At 36.6% G+C, this 23,745-nt stretch overlaps 1 protein-coding gene and 2 pseudogenes across 1 annotated transcript; 2 read left to right on the forward strand and 1 right to left on the reverse strand.

Annotated features, from left to right (window-relative positions):
• The first annotated feature begins 13,034 nt into the window (after nucleotides 1-13,034).
• Nucleotides 13,035-14,098, forward strand: LOC110544477 (olfactory receptor 4S2-like). Its single transcript, XM_021630444.2, has one exon. It carries the CDS (start codon nucleotides 13,035-13,037, stop codon nucleotides 13,989-13,991), a length of 957 nt encoding a protein of 318 aa, XP_021486119.1. The 3' UTR covers nucleotides 13,992-14,098.
• A 6,188-nt stretch (nucleotides 14,099-20,286) lies between these two features.
• Nucleotides 20,287-22,367, reverse strand: LOC110544031 (olfactory receptor 4C16-like; annotated as a pseudogene).
• Nucleotides 22,366-22,684, forward strand: LOC110544030 (macrophage migration inhibitory factor-like; annotated as a pseudogene).
• The last annotated feature ends 1,061 nt before the right edge of the window (nucleotides 22,685-23,745 follow it).

Below are 23,745 nucleotides of genomic sequence, written 5' to 3' on the forward strand. Positions count from 1 at the left end.
TAGAGAGGGACTTTGGCAGGCATCTGACTTAGCTCCTGACTTTCCTCTTCATTGGTTAGCAATAAAGAAATTATATTTGAGGTTTCTTTTCCTTTGTTTGCTCTGATCAAAAAGTTTTAGGCCAAGATTATTCGTGGGTACTGCTTTATGTTTGACTGCATTTTAAATTAAAATGTAAACTTTATATTCTTGGTAAAAGTCTAAATGTTCTGGAAAGTATGCCAATTTTAAGGTGCCTTTTGTGAAATCATTATAAAAATACTAGCTTGATTTCAGTAAAGTTGCAGCAGAGTCAAAACCATCAAGGTGTCTCTGTCTGTCAACTCTTCGCCAAAACCGTGTCTTCCTATCTAAAGCCTTGTTCTCCCGCGGACGATGGGAGCCCGACTGGGCCCATCCATGGCATGCGAGAATTCACTTTTCAGTTTTCCTGTTAATCTAATTGTGGGGGCAACACCTATGTGTTTTAGTTTACAAAGTTGTGCTTTGCGTTTCAGGTCTTTTGCTGGAAACTTGTTTCTGTTTTGCACAGTGGTAGATATCACTTGTCAGTGTTTCTGTATTCCTAAATGAGCGGGCGACACATGTGATTTAGTTTACAAAGTTGTACTTTGCATTTCTGTTCTTTTGCGGAAAACTTGTTTCTGTGCTGTAGAGTGGAAGATATCACTTTTCAGTTTTCCTGTATCCCTAATTGAGCGGGCGACCCCCATGTGATTTAGTTTACAAAGTTGTGCTTTGCGTTTCTGGTTTTTTGTTGGAAACTTGTTTCTCTGCTCTACAGTGCCAGAATTCACTTTTCAGTTTTCCTGTAAATTTAATTGTACAGGCAAAACATATATCTTTAGTTTACAAAGTTGTGCTTTGAGTTTCTGGTCTTTTTTGGAAATTGTTTCTGTGCTGCACAGTGGTAGATATCACTTTTCAGTTTTCCTATAAATCTTATTGGGCGGGCGACATATGTGTTTTAGTTTACAAAGTTGTGCTTTGAGTTTCTGGTCTTTTATTGGAAACTTGTGTCTGTGCTGTACAGTGGGGGATATCACTTTTCAGTTTTCCTGTATTCCTAATTGAGCAAGCGACACACATGTGATTTCGTTTACACAGTTGTGCTTTGCGTTTCTGTTCTTTTGTTGGAAACTTGTTTCTGTGCTGTACAGTGGAAGATATCACTTTTCAGTTTTCCTGTATTCTTAATTGAGAGTGGGACACACATGGGATATAGTTTACAAAGTTGTGCTTTGCGTTTCTGGTCTTTTGTTGGAAACGTGTGTCTGTGCTCTAAAGTGCGAGATATCACTTTTCATTTTCCTGTAAATCTTATTGGGGGGGCGACACATATGTGTTTTAGTTGACAAAGTTGTGCTTTGAGTGTCTGGTCTTTTTTTGGAAACTTGTGTCTGTGCTGTACAGTGGGGGATATCACTTTTCAGTTTTCCTGTATTCTTAATTGAGCAGGTGACAGATGTGATTTCGTTTACACACTTGTGCTTTGCGTTTCTGGTCTTTTGTTGGAAACTTGTTTCTGTGCTGTACAGTGGAAGATATCACTTTTCAGTTTTCCTGTATTCTTAATTAAGTGGGCAACACACATGGGATATAGTTTACAAAGTTGTGCTTTGCGTTTCTGGTGTTTTATTGGAAATGTGTTTCTGTGCTCTAACCTGCGAGATATCACTTTTCAGTTTTCCTGTAAATTTAATTGTGCGGGCAACACGTATGTGTTTTAGTTTACGAAGCTGTGATTTGCCTTTCTGTTCTTTTGTTGGAAACTTGTTCCTGTGCTGTTCAGTGGAAGATATCACTTTTCAGTTTTCCTGTATTCCTAATTGTGCAGGCGACACATATGTGATTTAGTTTACAAAGTTTGCTTTGCTTTTCTGGTCTTTCGTTGGAAACTTGTTTCCGTGCTCTACAGAGCGAGAATTCACTTTTCAGTTTTCCTGTATTCCTAATTGGGCAAGTGACCCTCATGTGATTCAGTTTAAAGTTGTGCTTTGCGTTTCTGTTCTTTTGTTGGAAACTTATTTCTTTGCTGTACAGTTGAAGATATCACTTTTCAGTTTTCCTGTAAATCCAATTGTGCGGGTGACACATATGTGATTTAGTTTACAAAGTTGTGCTTTGCTTTTCTGGTCTTTTGTTGGAAACTTGTTTCTGTGCTCTACAGAGCGAGAATTCACTTTTCAGTTTTCCTGTATTCCTAATTGAGCAGGTGAAACTCATGTGATTCAGTTTACAAAGTTGTGCTTTGCGTTTCTGTTCATTTGTTGGAAAATTGTTTCTTTGCTGTACAGTTGAAGATATCATTTTTCAGTTTTCCTGTAAATCCAATTGTGCGGGTGACACATATGTGTTTTAGTTTACAAAGTTGTGCTTTGCATTTCTAGTCTTTGGTTGGAAACTTTTTTCTGTGCTGCACAGTTGTAGATATCACTTTTCATTTTTCCTGTAAATCTAATTGTGCGGGCAAAACATATATCTTTAGTTTACAAAGTTGTGCTTTGAGTTTCTGGTCTTTTGTTGGAAACTTGTGTCTGTGCTGTACAGTGGAATATATCACTTTTCAGTTTTCCTGTATTCTTAATTGAGCGGGCCACACACATGGGATATAGTTTACAAAGTTGTGCTTGAGTTTCTCGTCTTTTATTGGAAATGTGTTTCTATGCTCTAAAGTGCAAGATATCACTTTTCAGTTTTCCTGTAAATTTAATTGTGCGGGCAACACATATGTGTTTTAGTTTACAAAGCTGTGCTTTGTGTTTCTGTTCTTTTGTTGGAAACTTGTTTCTGTGCTGTACAGTGAAATATATCATTTTTCAGTTTTCCTGTAAATCCAGTTGTGCGGGCGACACATATGTGTTTTAGTTTACAAAGTTGTGCTTTCATTTCTGGTCTTTTCTTGGAAACTTGTTTCTGTGCTCTAAAGTGCGAGATATCACTTTTCAGTTTTCCTGTAAATCTAATTGTGTGGGCGTCACATATGTGTTTTGTTTACAGAGTTGTGCTTTGCGTTTCTGTTCTTTTGTTGGAAACTTGTTTCTGTGCTGTACAGTGGAACATTTCACTTTTCAGTTTTCCTTTAAATCCAATTGTGCGGGTTACACATATGTGTTTTAGATTACAAAGTTGTGCTTTGCTATTCTGGTCTTTTGTTGGAAACTTGTTTCTGTGCTGTTCAGTGGAAGATATCACTTTTCAGTTTTCCTGTATTCTTAATTGAGAGTGGACACACAAGTGATTTAGTTTACAAAGTTGTGCTTTGCATTTCTAGTCTTTGGTTGGAAACTTTTTTCTGTGCTGCATAGTGGTAGATATCACTTTTCAGTTTTCCTGTAAATCTTATTGGGCAGGCACACAAATGTGTTTTAGTTTACAAAGTTGTGCTTTGAGTTTCTGGTCTTTTATTGGAAACTTGTGTCTGTGCTGTACAGTGGGGGGTATCACTTTTCAGTTTTCCTGTATTCTTAATTGAGAGTGGGATACACATGTGATTTAGTTTACAAAGTTGTGCTTTGCATTTCTAGTGTCCGGTTGGAAACTTTTTTCTGTGCTGCACAGTGGTAGATTTCCCTTTTCAGTTTTCCTGTAAATCTAATTGTGCGCTCGACACATATGTGTTTTAGTTTACAAAGTTGTGCTTTGCGTTTCTGTTCTTTTGTTGGAAAATTGTTTCTGTGCTGTACAGTGGAAAATATCACTATTCAGTTTTTCTGTAAATCCAATTGTGTGGGCGACACATATGTGTTTTAGTTTAAAGAGTTGTGGCTTGCGTTTCTGGTCTTTTGTTGGAAACTTATTTCTGTGCTGTACACTGGAAGATATCAGTTTTCATTTTTCCTGTATTCCTAATTGAGCAGGCGACACACATGTGATTTCGTTTACACAGTTGTGCTTTGCTTTTCTGGTCTGTTGTTGGAAACTTGTTTCTTTGCTGTACAGTGCGATATATCACTTTTCAGTTTTCCTGTTATAATAATTGAACGTGCGACACGTATGTGAATTAGTTTACAAAGTTGTGCTTTGCGTTTCTGTTCTTTCGTGGAAACTTGTTTCTGTGCCCTACAGTGTGAGATAACACTCTTCAGTTTTCCTGTATTCCTAATTGAGCGAGTGACACACATGTGATTTCGTTTACAAAGTAGTGCTTTGCTTTTCTGTTCTTTCTTTGGAAACTTGTTCTTGTGCTGTACGATGCGATATATCACTTTTCAGTTTTCCTGTTATAATAATTGAACGGGCGACACATATGTGATTTAGTTTACAAAGTTTTGCTTTGCGTTTCTGTTCTTTCGTTGGAAACTTGTTTCTGTGCTGTACAGTGCGATATATCAGTTTTCAGTTTTCCTGTTATAATAATTGAACATGCGACACATATGTGAATTAGTTTACAAAGTTGTTCCTTGTGTTTCTGTTCTTTCATTGGAAAGTTGTTCCTGTGATATACAGTGCGATATATCACTTTTCAGTTTTACTGTTTTCCTAATTGAGCGAGCGACACACATGTGATTCAGTTTCGAACGTAGTGCTTTGCGTTTCTGTTCTTTGGTTGGAAACATGTTTCTGTGCTGTACAGTGCGATATATCACTTTTAAGTTTTCCTGTTATAATAATTAAACGGGCTACATATATGTGAGTTAGTTTACAAAGTTGTGCTTTGCATTTTTGTTCTTTCGATTGAAACTTGTTTCTGGACCATACAGTGCGAGATAACACTTTTCAGTTTTACTGTATTCCTAATTGAGTGAGGGACACACATGTGATTTAGTTTACAAAGTAGTGCTTTGCTTTTCTGTTCTTTCTTTGGAAACTTGTTCCTGTGCTGTACAGTGGGATATATCACTTTTCAGTTTTCCTGTTATAATAATTGAACGGGCGACACGTATATGAATTAGTTTACAAAGTTGTGCTTTGCGTTTCTGTTCTTTCGTTGGAAAGTTTTTCCTGTGATATACAGTGCGATATATCACTTTTCAGTTTTACTGTATTCCTAATTGAGCGAGCGACACACATGTGCTTTCGTTTACAACATAGTGCTTTTCTTTTCTGTTCTTTTGTTGGAAACTTCTTTCTGTGCCGTACAGTGGGATATATCACTTTTCAATTTTCCTGTTATAATAATTGAACGGGAGACACGTATGTGAATTAGTTTACAAAGTTGTTCTTTGCGTTTCTGTTCTTTCATTGGAAACTTGTTTCTGTGCTGTACAGTGTGACATTTCGGTTTTACTGTATTCCTAATTGAGAGAGCGACACACATGTGATTTATTTTACAACGTAGTGCTTTGCTTTTCTGTTCTTTCTTTGGAAACTTGTTCCTGTGCTGTACAGTGCGATATATCACTTTTCAGTTTTCCTGTTATAATAATTGAACGGGCAACACGTATGTGAATTAGTTTACAAAGATGTACTTTGCGTTTCTGTTCTTTCGTGGAAACTTGTTTCTGTGCCATATAGTGTGAGATAACACTTTTCAGTTTTCCAGTATTCCTAATTGAGCCAGCGACACACATTTGATTTTGTTTACAAAGTAGTGCTTTGATTTTCTGTTCTTTCTTTGGAAAGTTGTTCCAAAGAAAGGGTCAGCCACTTTCGACCCAGAGAAGAGCATGTCTGCATGCAGGTTGATGCCCCAGGTCCCGCCTCTGAGAAAAAGGTATCGGACTGGTCTGATGCTCTTTTTGGATGACACCTAAATGAACATTGGTACAAAGTCCCAATTTATTTCTAATATCAGAGATCAGACCTCCACTCTTGCCTGATGCATCTAAAACAAAAAGGGGGAACTGTAGAGAGCTGCGTAATGCTGAGCCTTAAACATGGAGCTGGTTTCCACCTTCCACCTTCCCGATGGTGAGTGCTCTCTGTCACAAACAACTCCATATTTGGCCAAGGCTGAGGATCTGGCTTGCTTCCATGTATGTGGACCTATCTGCATTGCCCAAAAGGCATGCTGGCGTTGGCTACCCAGAGGCTATTTTCAGCTGTGGGCTGGCTTTCCCCAGGGTCAGAAGATTGTTCAAGGTTCCTGAATAAACTGCATTGAGAATAACAAAAAAAAACCAAAACAAAACAAAACAAAAACAAAAAAAGATCAGAAAGAAGGAGAGGAGGACCTCCCCTATCAGTGGACTTGGGGAGAGGCATGCATGCAGAGAGGGGGGAATGGGGGACTGGAAGGGGAGGAGGGAGGGGCTTATGGGGGGATACAAAAGGAATAAAGTGTAATTAATGAAAGTTAAATAAAAAATTAAAAAAAATTAAAGCAACATTTACAAAATAAAAAAAAGATGATCAATCTTCACTTTGAAAGACAAATGGTATGGACATTGGATGTAGGAGAAAACAAGTAACAGGACAGGAGCCTACCACAGAGAGCCTCTGAAAGACTCTACCTAGCAGTGTATCAAAGCAAATGCTGAGACTCATAACCAAATCGTCGGAAGAGTGCAGGGAATCATATGAAAGAAGGGAGAGATCGTAAGACCTGGAGAGGACAGGAGTTCCACAAGGAGCAAACATATGATGGTACAGGGGTCTTTCATGAGATCGTTTCTCCAACCAAGGACCATGTATGGATATAATCTAGAACCTCTGCTCCTCAGATGTGGCCTGTGGTAGCTCAGTATCCAAGTGGGTTCTCTAGTAAGGGGAACAAGGACTATTTCTAACATGAACTCAATTGCAAGCTCTTCGACACCTCTCTCACCCCCCGAGGGAGGAGCAGCTTTGCTAGGCCACAGAAGAGGACATTGTAGCCAGTCCTGAAGAGACCTGATAAGCTAGGGTCAAATGGAAGGGGAGGAGGTCCTCCCCTATCAGTGGACTTGGAAAGGGGCATGGAGAAGATGAGGGAGGGAGTTGGGATTGGGAGGGAATGAGGGAGAGAGCTATGGCTGGGATACAAAGTAAATAACCTGTGATTAATATAAAAAATAAGAAAAAATTAAATAAAGAAAAAACAGAAAAAAATAAAATATAAAGAAAAAATAAATAAATAAAATAAGACACAATATTATATGTGTAATATTCACTCATGGGTGTATATAGCAGGCATATCTTTCTGCTTATGGGTTATGATCTTTTCTAGTTCCATTCATTTGCCTGTAAATTTCATGATTTTTTTTAAATACCTGCATAATATTCCATTGTGTATTTAGATAAACATACCAAGATCTACAGACCTAAAGAAGCTAAACAACAAGGATGACCCTAGGGAATATGCTTAGCTCTCATTCAGAAGGGAAAACAGGATAGACACTGGAAGTGGTAGAAAAGAGAGATCAGGACAAGTACCTATCAGAGATCTCCTCTGTTGTAGTAAATTTGAAAAGATGAGTTTGGGGCTATATATTATTTATTATTAGCCCTAAGATTATCATGTCACTTTTATATAATCCACTATCACAAGTAGTAAGACACAGACATCTTTTAGATTTTATAGTTGCCTTGTTTACCTTGGGCTGGGCAGATATTCCTACCTATGCTGTCAGAATCATCTCACCATCCATCTCCCAGTCCCCATTCAAAGCCATTCTCCTTAATTATCCTAACTTCCATCCATAATCTTATAAATACTTGCTTTTATTCTTTATCTGGTCCTTTGCATGCCTTTATTAGAGTCCTTCCTTCAGATCCCACATGTTTTTTTCCAGGCTAAACCATCATGAAGTCCTCCTTCCTTCTCTCTTCCAATTTGTCTCATTCCCATGATTCTCTGTTCTCTACAAGCTATGGGACCTTAGCCACGCCTACCCCATTCTCCCCTGCCCAGCCATAGGCACTTTAATTAGCCAATCAGGTATGTTTACACATACATGTTTACACAATACAAATAGGTGTTTCCAGATCCTGAGGGCAGGTAACATGCATCAGATCAACCTCCAACACTGCTCTAGAAGACTCCACCTAGCAGTGGATAGAATCAGATGCAGAGACTCACAACCAAACTTTGGACAGAGTACAGGGAGTCTTATAGAAGATGGAGGAAATGAAAGAACATGGAGGGGACAGCAACCCCACAAGGAGAACAACAAAGCCAAAAAACCTGGACTCAGGGACTGCTATAGAGACTGATGCATCAACTAAAGACCATGCATAGAAAGCATTTAGACCCTCTGCTCTGATGTGTTCCCTAGTAAGGAGAGAAGAGACAGTCTCTGACATGAACTCGGTTGCCTGCTCCTTGATTACTTCTCCCTGGTGGAGTGACCTAGCCATCCCACAGAGGAAAAGGATCCAGACATTTCTGATGGGACCTGATGGGCTAGGGTCAAACAGTAGTCCCTATTAGTGGACTAGGGGAGTAGAGGAGAAAGGAGGGTAGGTGGGACCAGTAGGTGATGAGGAAAGGGTCTACTACTGGGATATAAATAGTGGATAAATTGTAAATATAATAATAATACCCATCAAGAATTATGTCAGTTAAAATTTTTAGTTAATATAGAAAATAGTGAGCTTTAGATGCTGGTGTGATGGCACTGCTTTCAAGATTGAAGACCTGTGTTTCCCAGGACCCAAGTAAAAGGAGAGAACCTACTCCTGCAAATTTCACACTGACTTTCACTCTCCTATTGTGCCTTCTTTCACCCTATGCCACTCTAACATAAATTAATGAAATATAATTAAAAGTAAATAATGGTATTTTTATGACATTCACACATGCATGTATGTATGTATGTATGTATGTATGTGTGATGTATGATTTTACCTTGATGGTATTAATTCTACCATTGTTTTTTCACCATCCCCTCTATGCTATCTCCCCTTTCTCTTTCAGACATATATATATATACATATATGTGTGTATGTGTGTGTATATATATATATACACATATATACATATATATATATGGTTCTGTGTACAGGGCTAAATCCATAGTATAGATATGTTGACAATGTTTGATATTTTATTTTTCTTCCTTCTATAACTCTATTTTGTTCAATTCTCTCATCTCTCTTTAGAGTCTTCCAATGCATAGTTACTTTTCTATACAGATATATAAGTATATAGATAAATAATAGGTAGGTAGATAGGTAGATAGACAGACAAATAGATAGATATGCTCTGTTAGAGAGAAAATGTGATTTTTTTTTCCCCTCTGTCTGGCTCATTTTTTTTTCTTATAATGATATCCAGCATTGTTCCTGCAAATGACACAATTTCATTCTTTTTGTGCTTATAATTCTAGGTTTCTGTGCAAGCGAAGTGGAAATGTATGTGTGCATGAATTGATTATAAATGTTCACAGAAGCACTGTTTATTATAGCTGTAGACTGGGAATACAAGTATCCAAATATTCACTAGGGAATGACTACAGAACAGAATACCATGAGGTAATAAATAAGAGCAACTTGCCAATAATGCAGTTCAATGGTAAATTTTCAAAACATTACATTACATTAATAAAATAGACACATAAAATCATATCATCTTATTCCAGAAACTTTATTTTATCTTTCTTTATAATTTTTATTTTGATTTTCTGTCAATGATTTTAATAAACCTTGGATTCTCAATTGTCTGTGGGTTCATAAGTTTTGGGATGAATTAGCTGCAGCTCATCTCAGTTCTGCTCCAAGTCTATCTTTCACCTTCAGGCTTCTTTGTTGTTGTTGTCTTTGTTTGTGTGTGTGTTTGTTTGCTATTTAATGTGAGATAGGATCTCACTATGTAATCTGGCCTGAAACTTTATGTGTAGAGCAGACTAGCCTTAAACTCATAGAGAATCTCATGCCTCTGTCTCTAAAGTGCTAAAATTAAAAGCTTGCACTATAATGCTTGGCCAAGTACTTTGAGAGTAAATATTTCTCTATTTGTTTTTTTTTTTTCATATCTAGCTTTTCTAGTTTGTTATAAGGACAGCAATTCAAACCTAGAAAATGAGATAAATCATGTAATGTAATTTAATACTATAAACACATTATTTAGTATATGAATCAAAGTACATTACTTCAGTAATAAAGTTGTAATGAAAATATTACCTTTATTTTCTTATTTTTTCTAGATTATGGTCATAATACGAGAATTGCTTAAGTTTTAAATTTAAAATATTTATTTAGTTTTAAGTTCAAAAGACACTAGAATTATTTTATTTTATTTTATTTTGAAATTATTAGTTACATTTTATTAACTCTGTATCCCATCTGTATCTGCTTCCTCATTCCCTCCCAAACCCTCCCTCCCTTCCTCATCTCTTCCCTGCCACCTTCGAACTCTACTGATTGGGGAAGACCTCCTCCCCTTTCATCTGATCCTGTTTTATCAGGTATCTTCAGAACTGGCTGCAAAATCCTTCTCTGTGGCCTAGCAGAGTGAAGGGAAACATATGAAAGAAGGGGGAGTTTGTATGATGTGGAAAGGATAGGAGCTCCACAAGTGCCAAATATATCTGGGCACACGGGTCTTTTCTGAGACTGACACTCCACCAAGGACCATGTATGGATATAACCTAGAACCTCTGTGCGGATGAAGCCTGTGGTAGCTCAGTAACCAATTGGTTTCCCATAGTAAGGGGAACACGGACTATTTCTGACAAGAACTGAATGGCAGGCTCTTTTACCTCCCCACCCCCCAAGGGAGGAGCAGTCCTGCTAGGCCACAGAGAAGACACTAGAATTTGAAGTTCATTTTAGGCCTGTAATTTTATTTTGACTGTGGAGAAAGATTCTGGAAATACATTTTCCCTAAGGTCATTACCATTTTCTTTCCTCTCCTTAACCAGACTACATAAGAAGCAAAAGAAGAAATGCTTATTGCCAAAGACACAATGACCTGACAGATTTTAGCCGATGAGAGGATGTGGAACAAGGAAGATTCAGTTCTGCTGCCCTGTGTTTGGGAGACCAAGGATTCTCTGGTATTGGTTATTCATAATTATCCAGGATTTCTACACTATATAAGGAGATGCTAAAATAAATAATTTGACTTCAAACCCATTTGAAAAATATTGCAGATCTGTTCTTCTCAAACTAAGAAAAGAATGTTGTGGAAATGAGGAGGTGTCTTTTTTTTTCATTTATAATAAAATTTAAATGCCCTGGTTTTCTTAAGAAAAGAAAGTATGGGATTACAAAGACAATGATATGAAGATAACTTATATATACTATATATAGTATAACTTAAGTATACTACCTTGGAGATAGTGAGTCATAAGGGGGAATAAAAAATGCCAGTCATTGGAAAGAACATCATTAAGTCTGAAGTGCTGAAAAAGTAGATGAAGGCTTTTAGATGCACACTGTCTTAGGTGAACACTGTCTTCTGTGCTTTAGATCCTAGAGGAATACTATCAAATGTGTGTGTGAGTATCTCTCTGCTCTAGAAAAACAAATCACATAAGAAATGCTCTAAACTTCTCTGATTTGATCTCACAACTGTTCAATAATTTTTAATTTAAAAATCAGTAGGGGGCCAAAAGAGTATAAGTTCATAAAGCCATGCGATTGTTCTTGATTGAAATATGATTAGACTACTGCTGCTTTCTTGGACATTTCCCTATTAATCTGTAATACACAAAAGGAGACAGATCTATTCTGACTTTTATAGAATGCTGGGATAAAGACCTGAAATCTCACAACTTACATGACTTTCCAGAAGTTCATATTTGGACCCTTCTTTTTTGGGAAAAGACTACCAAAATGTAGGGTTGTGTGGCTTCAAGAACTAAACACAATAGACCTTGAGAGTTGTGTCCCCAAAAAAGAACAGCCTGCCACTGCAGGGATCATTTTCACCCATGTGTTGATTTGGAAAAGAATTTTGAAACCTCTATTTATGACCACTTATCCATATCTGTTCTCCTATATCAATGACTCCTGAGAATGCCTGAAATTCTACCACTAAAGATACTTCTAGTGAAATTAAACTTGATCCTCTCTTTAGAGTCATTCCTGCCTAGTTGAACGATAACCTCTTCCAGAAATATGGAACTCAAAGTTTCCCACACTTAGTGGTGTGGTGTAGCTGACATGAAGCAGGAAATCTGAGAACGCATAAAGAAAACATTGCTGTTAAAGTGCAGAGCACTTCCTCTTTTGTTTTGTTTTTCTTTGTTTCATGTAGGCATTTAAATATCAAGTCAAGAAAAGTAAAGAGAAATTGTAGAATAACCCCATTTTTAGCTAAAGAATTTACCTGGGACTTAACTTCCATCTTGATCAAGCATGCAGAGCTGACTTCATTTACTGAAGATGCTTCTCCTATTATTACTTCTGGTCATATTGCTGCATATTCTCTTATCTTTGCTTTTTCTCGGGATTGTGTGGCTATTCTATGCTTATGCAGTGATTTAATTGAATTGTAGAAAGGATCTTTAACAACAAATAATACTGACTTAAAACTTTATTATATCACAATTTAAGTAAGAGAGGTCTCATAAAGTTAGATAATTCATTTGAGTTTCAGTGAGATTATTACACAATCAAATATGTCTAATTTAAATCTCTTTCTATAGTACCCCATAGTGATATTGCACCTTTGAGATCAGATGAGAGGCCAAAATTTCACTTCAAGAAGATCCAACTTTTAGAAGAAGAGAAACCTGCAGAAGTCACTGGGGCTGTGCTGCCTAAGAATTCTGAGCAGATGTGACATCCAGGAAGGACAGTTTGAAGCGGGGCAAATGTGAACAAACATTCTCATTTCTATATGAAAATGCAGCAATCATTTGCAGATATATAAGTATTAGCATAGCTTTGAACAGGGAAGGCTTTTTGAAATGTAATAAAAATCTTACACAAAATAAAAGTACATTCTTCAAATTTCACAATACATTGCAAAAATTTTTCTTAAGTCTTTGGACTTCCCTTCTCACCTGAATTGAAAAAAAAAACACACACATTATAACACTGAGGTAAGTTCCTCAGAATAAATGCACTTAAACTGAAACCTGAGTATGAAAAATGTAAGTGCTCAACTTCAGCCACCAGCCACTATAATTATTTATTTGTTTTAAAATAGAAATGAATGCTGGTGGTTTATTTATTTATTTTTTTAATTTGTTCTTCTGATAGTTTAATGTCCTCTTGGGAATATGGCCTCAAGTACTTTTTCCATGGAAGGAGTAAACAATGTCACTGAATTCATTTTTGGGGGTCTTTCTCAGAACCCAGAGGTTGAAGAAGTATGCTTTGTTGTGTTTTCCTTCTTTTACATGGTCATTGTGCTAGGAAACCTCCTCATTATGCTGACAGTTTGCTTTAGCAATCTTTTCAAGTCTCCTATGTATTTTTTCCTCAACATTCTATCTTTTGTGGACATTTGCTACTCCTCATCCACAGCACCCAAGATGATTGCTGACCTGCTAGTGAAGAAAAAAACTATTTCCTATGTAGGGTGCATGTTACAACTCTTTGTTGTTCATTTCTTTGGTTGCACTGAGATCTTCATCCTTACAGTCATGGCATATGATCGATACGTGGCCATCTGTAAACCTCTCCACTACATGACTATCATGGACCGGGGAAGATGCAATAAGATATTGCTGGGGACATGGGTGAGTGGGTTCATACATTCTATTATCCAAGTGGCTCTGGTGGTACAGCTCCCCTTTTGTGGACCCAATGAGATTGATCAATACTTCTGTGATGTACATCCTGTGCTGAAACTCGCCTGCACTGACACCTATATTATTGGTGTTGTTGTGACGGCCAACAGTGGTACCATTACACTGATAAGTTTTGTCATCTTGCTATTCTCATACACAGTCATTCTTGTATCTCTAAGAAAGCAATCATCCGAAGGAAGACGCAAAGCTCTCTCCACATGTGGATCCCACATTGCTGTGGTCATCATCTTTTTTGGTCCCTGTACTTTCATGTATATGCAGCCTGACACCACCTTTTCAGAGGACAAGATGGTTGCTGTATTTTACACCATTATCATTCCCATACTGAATCCTCTAATTTACACTCTAAGAAATGCAGAAGTGAAAAATGCAATGAGGAAGCTGTGGACTAGAAAGGTTTCCTGGGAGACTACTGGGAAATAGCAGAACATTATCACTTAAGTAATAAATCTTCAAATTCTTTAGCCTTGACTAATGACATTTGGAGAAACACTAGAAGCAACATCACAAGATTCAGGTGACAAGTGATGGGGCACTGTGTTATACAGAAGTAAGGTATGTTGATCATGGTCATGCAATAATCTATTATGTTCAGGTAATTTTGTGAAATACGAATGACAAATACTTTTCATATAAAAGTCATTACTGTCTCCTCTTCCTTTGTAACTATTGTTTTAAGTGAGAACATACTATTGAAATGCTTAAGGCGGTTTCTATTATTTAGGAATATGGTACTTGTCTATTAAACTCGATGTACACATATTGCATAAATGATTGCATACATGCAAAGCTCCATATCCATGCTAATGTCTTCTTAACTGAATTTCAGAAAACAAAGTTTATTGAGCCTCATAATGTTAAAACTGGGATACAACTGGCAAAGAATATTAAAAAAATAATGTATTGTGGAGACAAAACGTTAGTTTTCATTGCTTGGTTTTGGTAAATAATATTTCCATTCTTTGTTTCACATTTTCTTTTACTCTGGCAATTAAAAGATCAGACTGGCTGAACTGTGAGAATACATCCCATTCATCCTATTCTCATTTATTTATTTATATATTTATGTATTTATTTATTTATTTTTATTATAATTTATTCATTTTGTATCCAGGTTACAGCACTCCCATGGACTCCTCCTATTCCCACCCACCCCCATTCTCATTTTGGACATAAATTTCTGAGGCTATTATTTCCCTTAACTGGGATCCATAAGCTGAAATTTCTTGGGTACAAATGTATCTTTATCATTGTTTTATTATGTTTTGTCAAAATCTAATTACCCATGCTACTATTTCTACCTATACTTAGCTTTTGATTATACGAGAGTGAAATATAAGTGTTACTTCTGGGAAGGCCTGTATTGCCTAAAAATAACACTTTTGCAACTTCATGATTAAATGTTAAAAAAAAAACCAAATATTTTTTGGATATGCCTGAAACCACAGCACTGAAAAGAAGTTTATATGGGTTGGGGATGGTCAGAAAGATTTCATAGTCAGCCTGAGTCATATCATAAATCCCAGGATAGCCTAGAAGAATGAGACATTGTCTCATCTGTTTCCCTTCACCTTCCTGAATCAGATAATCCTATGAGAAATTTCTTTCCATGGAAATGAAATTTGAAACGACTAGATCTTTTTACCTACTTTCCATTATTCTTTAATCAATATTCTTCTTATAATTTTTAAATTCAATGTATTTTTCAAATAGGGCACATGTATATGTAACTAAGAAATTTAAAAATTCTGCCAAAAATTTCTGTATCCTTTTTGCAAATGTGTTCCTGTCCTTTAAACGTGGCATCTTTTAAAAAAGAGATGGAGATACATGAAGAGCTTTCAACCCTTTTTTTCTTTTAGAGTGAGCTGTCCCAGATAATGGGCATCACAAATATCATGTTTGAAAGTCTTAAGATCTTCTACTTAGTATCTGGGCTCTGGTTCATCATCTATTTAGCACAGTGAACCCAGAGATCCTGCTCAGTGCAGCAAAATTCTATGGAGAAATGAAATGAGCTCTATTAGTGTCCTGAAAATTATATTAGCCTACATTCCAGAATAATACTTTCACCTGCTTTATTTTCCTTTCCAATTTTGTTGTATTAAAAAAATTATTTTATTTGATGTGTATATATAGTTCAGCATGTGTACAGTGTAAAATGCATACCAAAACAAATAAATTAGGACAACCATCACCATAGTCATTTTGTGTTCACAATGTATATAGTTATTTTGCCATAGGGTCTTCTTTACTCCATTAAACAGGGAAAACCTGTGTGAAGAAAACATTGAAACAGCTTAAAAAGCCCAGCAAAAACCTTATTGTTTTCTATGTTCCATGTTCAATAAAGATTAACAAATTATACCTAAAGAATTGTCATTTCTTCATCTTTACATTTTCTTAATTTTAGCGTATACCACACTGAAGATAACCTATCTGTACATTTTTATATTGAAAATAGTTTTTTTTTAATTTCTATTTTTGTTCTTCAAAATTTTATTCATTATATATCTCAGTTGAAGCCCCCTCCCTCAAATCCACCAGTCCCACATTCCCTCTCATTTACCTTTATCCTAGTCTACTGAAATGGGGAGTTCTCCACTATTACCATATACCCATAGCTTGTTAAGTTTCATTAGGACTGCCTGGATCCTCTTCTTTCATGGCGTGGCAAGGCTGCATCACCATGGGCAAGTGATCAAAGAGCAGGCAACTGAGTTCATGATAGAGGCATGCCATGCTTTCCTCACCCAGAGATCCATATGGAGACTGAGCTGCCCATTGGCCACATCTGAGCAGGTGGTCTAGGACCTCTCCTTGCATGGTCATCTGTTGCTACATTTTTAAACGAGGCAAGACAAACTATGTTTCTTGGTTCTTCAGCGGTACTATCTTTTTCAAATCAAGATACAAATATTAATAAATAGAAGTATATCAATAAAAATTAAATATATAGAAGGCATAAACAACAATGTTCATGTTCAAAGATTTTTTTCTGTGTGAATTACTGGTAAAATAATTGCCTGTAGGTATAAAATTTTGACTTTGAAAGCAGCATGTTCTCTGTAGCATTCATAGCTTCTTGTTAAAGTTTTTTTTTGCTTTTGATTTCTATCAATATAAAAATGTTCATCACTACTTTTAAAGAATAAAAGAGTACAAAGTTCTCATTGAATTCAGACTATTCAATTTTAATCTTCATGATTTTTGCATTAAAAATTCTACAGTTTGAAAGACAAATTACTTCTCATGCAGTAATAAAGTTCTATGCCATTGCTAAATTACAAAGTCTGATGCAGTAAAATCAGGATCATTGAAGTGTCCTAAAACTTGTAACAATCCTCATTAAAATTTTAGGTCATTATTAGTTCTCAACATTTTGTATTTTTATTTCATAATAAATCATAGGCTACATAGCTAGTGTCTGTGCTCAAAATAAGAAAGTATATGGAGTAAAAACAATAACATGAATATACACTTAAGCACTCTTGAGGACTTTTAAAATGGGGTTGGGAATAGTCTCCTTTATGAACTTTTAAAAAAAAAGAGTTGTTCATCATCTTACTTGAAATGTTTAATTAGTGGATAGGATACATCACAATTAGGGACCATATAATTAGATGCAGTATATTTCAGAGATAATATATGACTAGGGCAGTTCACATGGAATTACAACTTCAGAAGTATACTTTATTTGTAAAGATTATCATCTGAAACATTCATATTTAAAAAACATAATGCAAGCCTCAAATAAAAGTGCTTGGAAACCTCTCTATGTCCGTGGCCAATAATTCAGTAAATATATATGTGCAAGGCACAGCTTCATATGTTCTACATTTTGCTTGGTAAGATCATCATTGTGCTCACTGTGCATGGGACCATGAAGGAGCTGAAGCTCAAGGGTGTCAGTGTGAGGTTGAAGATCCTCTAGCATAATTTTCCTGTGTGCACTCATAAAGAATTAAAGTAATATGACAGTCCATGCTAGATAGCTCCTATCTTCAATAATTACAACTGGAAAGCTTACCACTATTCTGTGTCAATGCATGGTAGACACTGACTTATTTGCTAGAACAAGATACAGCAAAGAGTAGCAGCAATTTTTCTTGACACTACCCATATTACATGGCATTCATTATGTTTGCATTTCCCAGCAGTTAGTTAGGAGTCAGAGCAGGGATAATCATGATATAAGAAAAAGCAAGTGCTTTGTTGTCACAGACAGAACTGACCATAAGGACATAAATGAAGACAGTGGGTAAGAAGAACATAAATGGAGTAATGATGTATGAATCACAGCCAAAGAGAGATTTGAGGAAGACCTCAGATATGCATGTCCTTGGGGTGAACAAGATGATTTAAGAAGTTCTCAGGTCAGCAAAAGTCAGTCTCTCTTACAATGCCTAATATATATCATGTCTTCTTTGATGCCTCTGGATCATGGCTATAAATGCTTAGTCATGGTTATAAATGCTATACAGTATTTGTAGACCCTTTCTGTATGTGGTCTTCATGAATATGCAGCTGTGATACAAATGATGTACAGCTGTGTTTATGCATAGTAACAAAAATAAACTATTTTCATTTCTGCTCCAGACACTCTTTCCTGGTTGCACTGAGAACTCTAAAATACTTCATATCTATGATATAACTATCTCTGTGTTAATAGTAAGAATAGTATGCCATGTGCTTATATTGATCTATTACTATTTTCAAATCTCCTAACAGAGTTTCTTACACTATTAATATCTAGTCTTCATAAATATTTATATCTGGATAAGAAACACATATATTAGCAATGTTTACCATTATTTTGACACAATGCTGACAGACGAATCATGAGAAGGAAAAATAATTTTGGTTGATGTATTCAGAACTCTTTCAGTCCAATATTTCAGGGAAGGCATGATAACAGAAGCAACTCTATTTTTGGTGTCAGGAGCATTAGCCTGCATTTTCACATGGTATCAGGTAGAGCACATGATCTTGGGGACAGAACCAGAAATGGACATAAACTCAAAGTTTATATATAACCTAATAACATCCTTCCAACAATAAATCAGTTTTGAAACTTTTCAAAAAAGTATTGTATGCTGAAGACTGAGCATTCAATCATGAGCCTGTGAGAGACATTGCACATTCAAAGTATCATTGAGCTACAGAGTTGTCTCAGCATTTATGAACACTCACTGATCATACAAAGGTTTGATTCCCAGCAGTCACGTGATGGTACACAGCCATTTTTAACTCAAAATCAAACCATAGTATGCCATAATCATATTAATCTGGCATTAAAAATGATTATGAAGCTTATTTTTCAAGATGAAACAATGTTCCCTAAGTTCAAAAGTATCAGATTATTAAATTTAAAATATAATGTTAGTAAAACATTAAGTAGTACTATTCCTAACCTCAGATGGATTCTGCCAATTCATTATTATGGGGTCTGAGTAATGAGAGACATACACAGTAACCTGTAGAGCATAATCTTAAGACTGTATGGTAAATTACATGATATATATATATATATATATTCACATATATTGATGCAAATAATAGGTATTCACACATATATTTTAGTCATTGCAACAACCACAATAACAATTAATTTTAAAGGTGTTTTCTGGTTAGTTGTTAGGAATAAGAAGTATGTGAAGAAAAAGAACATGTTTATACATGCCCACAGACACAAACACATACAACACACTTGCTGCACCTTAAAACTTCTATAAATGTGTGAATATGGTACATTCCTTTGATTAAAGAAGAGCAGAATGAAGGCATTATAAAAAAACACAATCATAATCAGAAAGAAAGAAATCAATAATAAAATAGGCCCTACTTACTGATTGTTGATCTTAGAGCCTGTGCTGTTGGTGTTCTGTTCAGGAAGTTGTCTCCTGTGCCAATGAGTTCAAGGCTCTCCCTACTTTTTCTTCTGTCAGTGCCAGAGCCAGCCAGCAGAGTCGAATGGTTCTTGAGTTGGGAGTGAGGATTAAAATTAATAAAATAAACACACAGCACACAGGAAACTTTTTAAAGGTCCAGACTGGACAGCAACAGCAAAAGGCAGGCTGCCGCAGCAAGCAGTGCGAGCAGCAAGCCTCAAGTCTCTGCCTCCTCCTCTGCCTCCAGCCCTCTGATCTCTTTATTTGTGAGGACTTTCTTTTAGCCAGTAAAACATCTCAGAACAATGGTTTAATTTCCACGAGGAGCCTGAGGAAGAGGTGTGACCCTCACAAGCTATCCCACCTGCTGTCACAAACAAAAGGAGATGGACTTGCAAATTCTACCCTGCCTTTAGAGAAGGTCCGGTAAAAGCAGTCCCTCTACTGAGATTTAAATATCAAAGCAGCTGCCAGAGGCACCGCTCCTGACATGTCAGGTTTAATGTGTCTGGTTTTATGTTAAGGTCTTTGATCCACTTGGATTTTGTTTTGTGCAGGATGGGAAATATCGATCAATTTGCATTTTCTACTTGTAGACATCCATTTAAACCAGCACCATTTGTTGAAGACGTTGTCCTTTTTTCCTATTGTATGGTTTTGGTTCTTCTCCACATTCTTTCCAAAAGAATAATTTGATATATTACTTTAGAATATATTTGTTTGCCCATTCTTTAGAATCAACCAATCTTCCCTTCCTAAGACAGTGCTATCATAAACATAATTGAAAACTAACATTTTCTTTATTAATCAATATAAACTTTGATTCCTTATTTATCATCTAAGATTCTTTTGATCTACAAATTTTTCTTGGCATTTTTCACCTCTGTATTCCTCAATGTGTAAATCAGAGGGTTTAGAAAAGGTGTACAAATTGTATAAAACACTGATATTGTTATACCCAGTTCGCGAGCCCCCAAAAGATCTCCAGGAATCGACTCTGTTGCAAAACACATGAGGGTCTTTTTATTGTTAATTACAAGCTGCAGCTTGGGCCTACACAGCCCCACCGCCAAAGCGGTGGGAGCTGAGCGCCCCGGCCCAGGTTAGTGGGGTGATTTATAGATTCTGGTCCATCCCAGCTTGCCCAAGCAGGGGCAATTACTGCCTGGCAAGCATCTATTGGTCAAGGTGTTACATTTTGAATCGATTGGCTATAGGAAGGTTTCCATACTATTAATGACCAGGTGTTTTTCCCTAGGGGGAGGGTCCAGTTTCCTAGCAACTGTATCTCTAGTGGGTGGGGAAAGAACGCAGAGAGGTAGCTCTCCCCTCAGGGAACTTACTGCTATACCGCGCCTACTCTACATAGTGTTAATGATCGCTGCTTATCTTTTTGGTCTCTCAATATCATCTTGTCCATAGGGAAGGTGGTTGCAGGGCGTGTATATATGAATATACAAGGCACAAAAAACAAAATGACTACTATGATGTGGGAGACACAAGTGAACAGTGCTTTTCTTCTCCCTTCAACACTGTGGTTTCTCAAGGAATACAGGATGATGACATAGGAGACCATCAGCATGAGGAAACTCAGTGTACATAGGGTCCCACTATTAGAAACCAGAAGCAGGTTGATCATGTATGTGTCTGAACAGGAAAGTTTCAACAGTGGCTGCAAGTCACAAAAGTAGTGATCAATCTCATTGGGACCACAGAAGGGTAAACTCAAGGCCAGAAATATCTGAACTAAAGAATGAACACAGGATCCCACACAGACTAGAGCTACTAGCACTCCACAGACCTGGTGGTTCATTATGGTCATATAGTGCAGGGGCTTACAAATGGCCACATAGTGGTCAACAGCCATTAAAACGAGGATAAAGATCTCCAGGGAGCCAAAGAAATGGAATGTAAAGACTTGGATTATGCACTCATTGAAGGTGATAGTGGCCTCCTTCAGCAGAGAATCTGCAATTGTTCTGGGAGCTACGGTTGTAGAGAAGCAGGTGTCAGACAAGGATAAGTAGAACAGGAAGAAGTACATGGGACTCCCAAGGGCCTGGCTTGTCTTGATGATAGCAATGATCAGCAGGTTACCTGCTAATGTTCCTATGTAAAAGAACAGGAAAATGGCAAACACTATGTTCTTCCTACTGGGGTCCTATGTCAAGCCGAGAAAAATTGACTCAGTCACATTGATATTCAGCTTCACGGTTCATGAATCAGAAGGAAAGAGTATGAAATGTGTCATCTGCAAGAGATTAAAAAACTATTTTACCACATGGTATGATGGATTATTTTAGAAAAAATATTTATTTCTCTTAAAAATTTTTCTACTTCTTGATTATTTAACTCTTGTTCCCACTCTCTGCTTGAATTTGAAGATCTTTTTCAGTGTCAAGAAAGTTGATGAAATTAACAACTTCTCTATAGCAATCTTTACCACAACCTATGGTTTTAATTAATTTTGTACATCAATTAGTATAAAATGAAATGTACACTTTTATTATTTACTTTATTTTTTATGACAAAAAAAATTGGTGGAAATGACTTACTATTGTATTTTTCTCTATTTAAAAAAAATTTCAGTAGCCTTGCCAGTGATGATGTAAATTTGCCTAGCCCTTACATTCTATAAAATTCCTATTTTCCCTTTATGTTAACATATTTATTATGTACATTTACAATTAATATAACATTCATTTCTAGGCATTGTTTCTTGAAAAGAAGAAGAAATGCCAGTAACCTCCTAAAACCAGTAGTGTCTCCAATCATTCTTCATCATATTTTGTAAATGGTGTGCATAGACAGAAAAAAAAATAGTTCCTTGATAGTAACTATTAAATATCTCAATGTCTAGGTTTCTTCTATTTTTAAAGACCCTTGCTCACAGTCTCTTCACCACCATGCCAATGTTCCCTGTGAAAAACAATGTTCCCCACTCCTCCGTGCCAGAGGGTTTCACCCAGCAGCTGGCACAGGCCATCATCAAGCCAGCACAGTACATCTCAATGCACGTGGTCCCTGACCAGCTCGTGACTTTCAGCAGCTTGAGCCACCTCTGAGCCCTCTGCAGCCTGCACAGCACAGGCAAGAACAGCTGCACCCAGAACTGCACCTAGAGAAAGCTGCTGTGTGCCTGCTGGTCAGCCTGGACCGGATGTACATCAACTATTACAACATGAATGCAGGCAACATGGGCTGAACAGTTCCACCTTCGCTTGAGCGCTGGTCTGACTTACCTGCACCTCTGTTCTTGAAGCCTTACTGCACAAAGTGTTCTGTGTTCATCTGCCTGCAGTGATGTCCAACTTCTGTTTGGGAGAATTAATGGTTTGAGAGAGAGAGAGAGAGAGAGAGAGACTGAGAGAGAGAGAGAATAACTTAGACTATTTATACTGTCTGAGCTTACATTCAAATAAATGGGTATTTTATTATCTACAAGTACATCATTACACAATAAATACCTTCATATCTAGGATAATTTGTTATAGGATCAGGTCATGGTTGTCATCCCAGTAAAGTAATTTACTATTCAAAAAATCTAAAAATTCTACAGTCTCAGGTCACAGGAACGTTGGAAAAGAAAGGTAAGAATAGCTTTAGAGATGCGGGTGGATAGTAGTTTATAATTGTTTTTTTTTTTGTTGTTGTTGTTTTTGATCAACTTATTTTTAGATCTGAAAATTTTTATGATCATATTCAAGCATGAAATATCACTTTTTTCAATAATGTAATTTATAATGATAAAATTTTATAATAGACTTTCAAAGCCAAAACTTTTCTAGCTTTTGCTTATGAAAATATCATCAACACATAGGGACATTTTATGAAAGTAAACTTACAAACAAAACTGTAATTTGTTTATATATATTCTGGAAGGCCCACTAATCCACTGTACTCTTTCTAATCCCGCAGTGGTAAGAGCTGTGAACTGGTTCTTCCAAGTGAAATATTTTATATTACATTTTTAATTCAATAATGCTTATCTAATATTATTAATGTCAGCTATATTATAAATATATTTTCTCATAATCAATTTGTTGTGATTTTTATCATGTATAGTAATAGCAACTACATTCATAATTTAGTAAGCTAATACAAAAATCCAACCTTAAAAATAAAACTAGCAGGCCAATCAGTTCATGTCAGAGACAGTTCCTGTTCCTATTACAATGGAGCCCACTTGGATACCTTGGTTGGATTGGCCTGCTCTTTAATTGCTTCCCCCTGAGGGGAAAGCAGCATTACCAGGCCACAGAAGAAGACAACTCAGCCACTCCTGA

Source organism: Meriones unguiculatus, chromosome 3, assembly GCF_030254825.1.
Source record: "Meriones unguiculatus strain TT.TT164.6M chromosome 3, Bangor_MerUng_6.1, whole genome shotgun sequence".
NCBI classification, from domain to species: Eukaryota; Metazoa; Chordata; class Mammalia; order Rodentia; family Muridae; genus Meriones; species Meriones unguiculatus.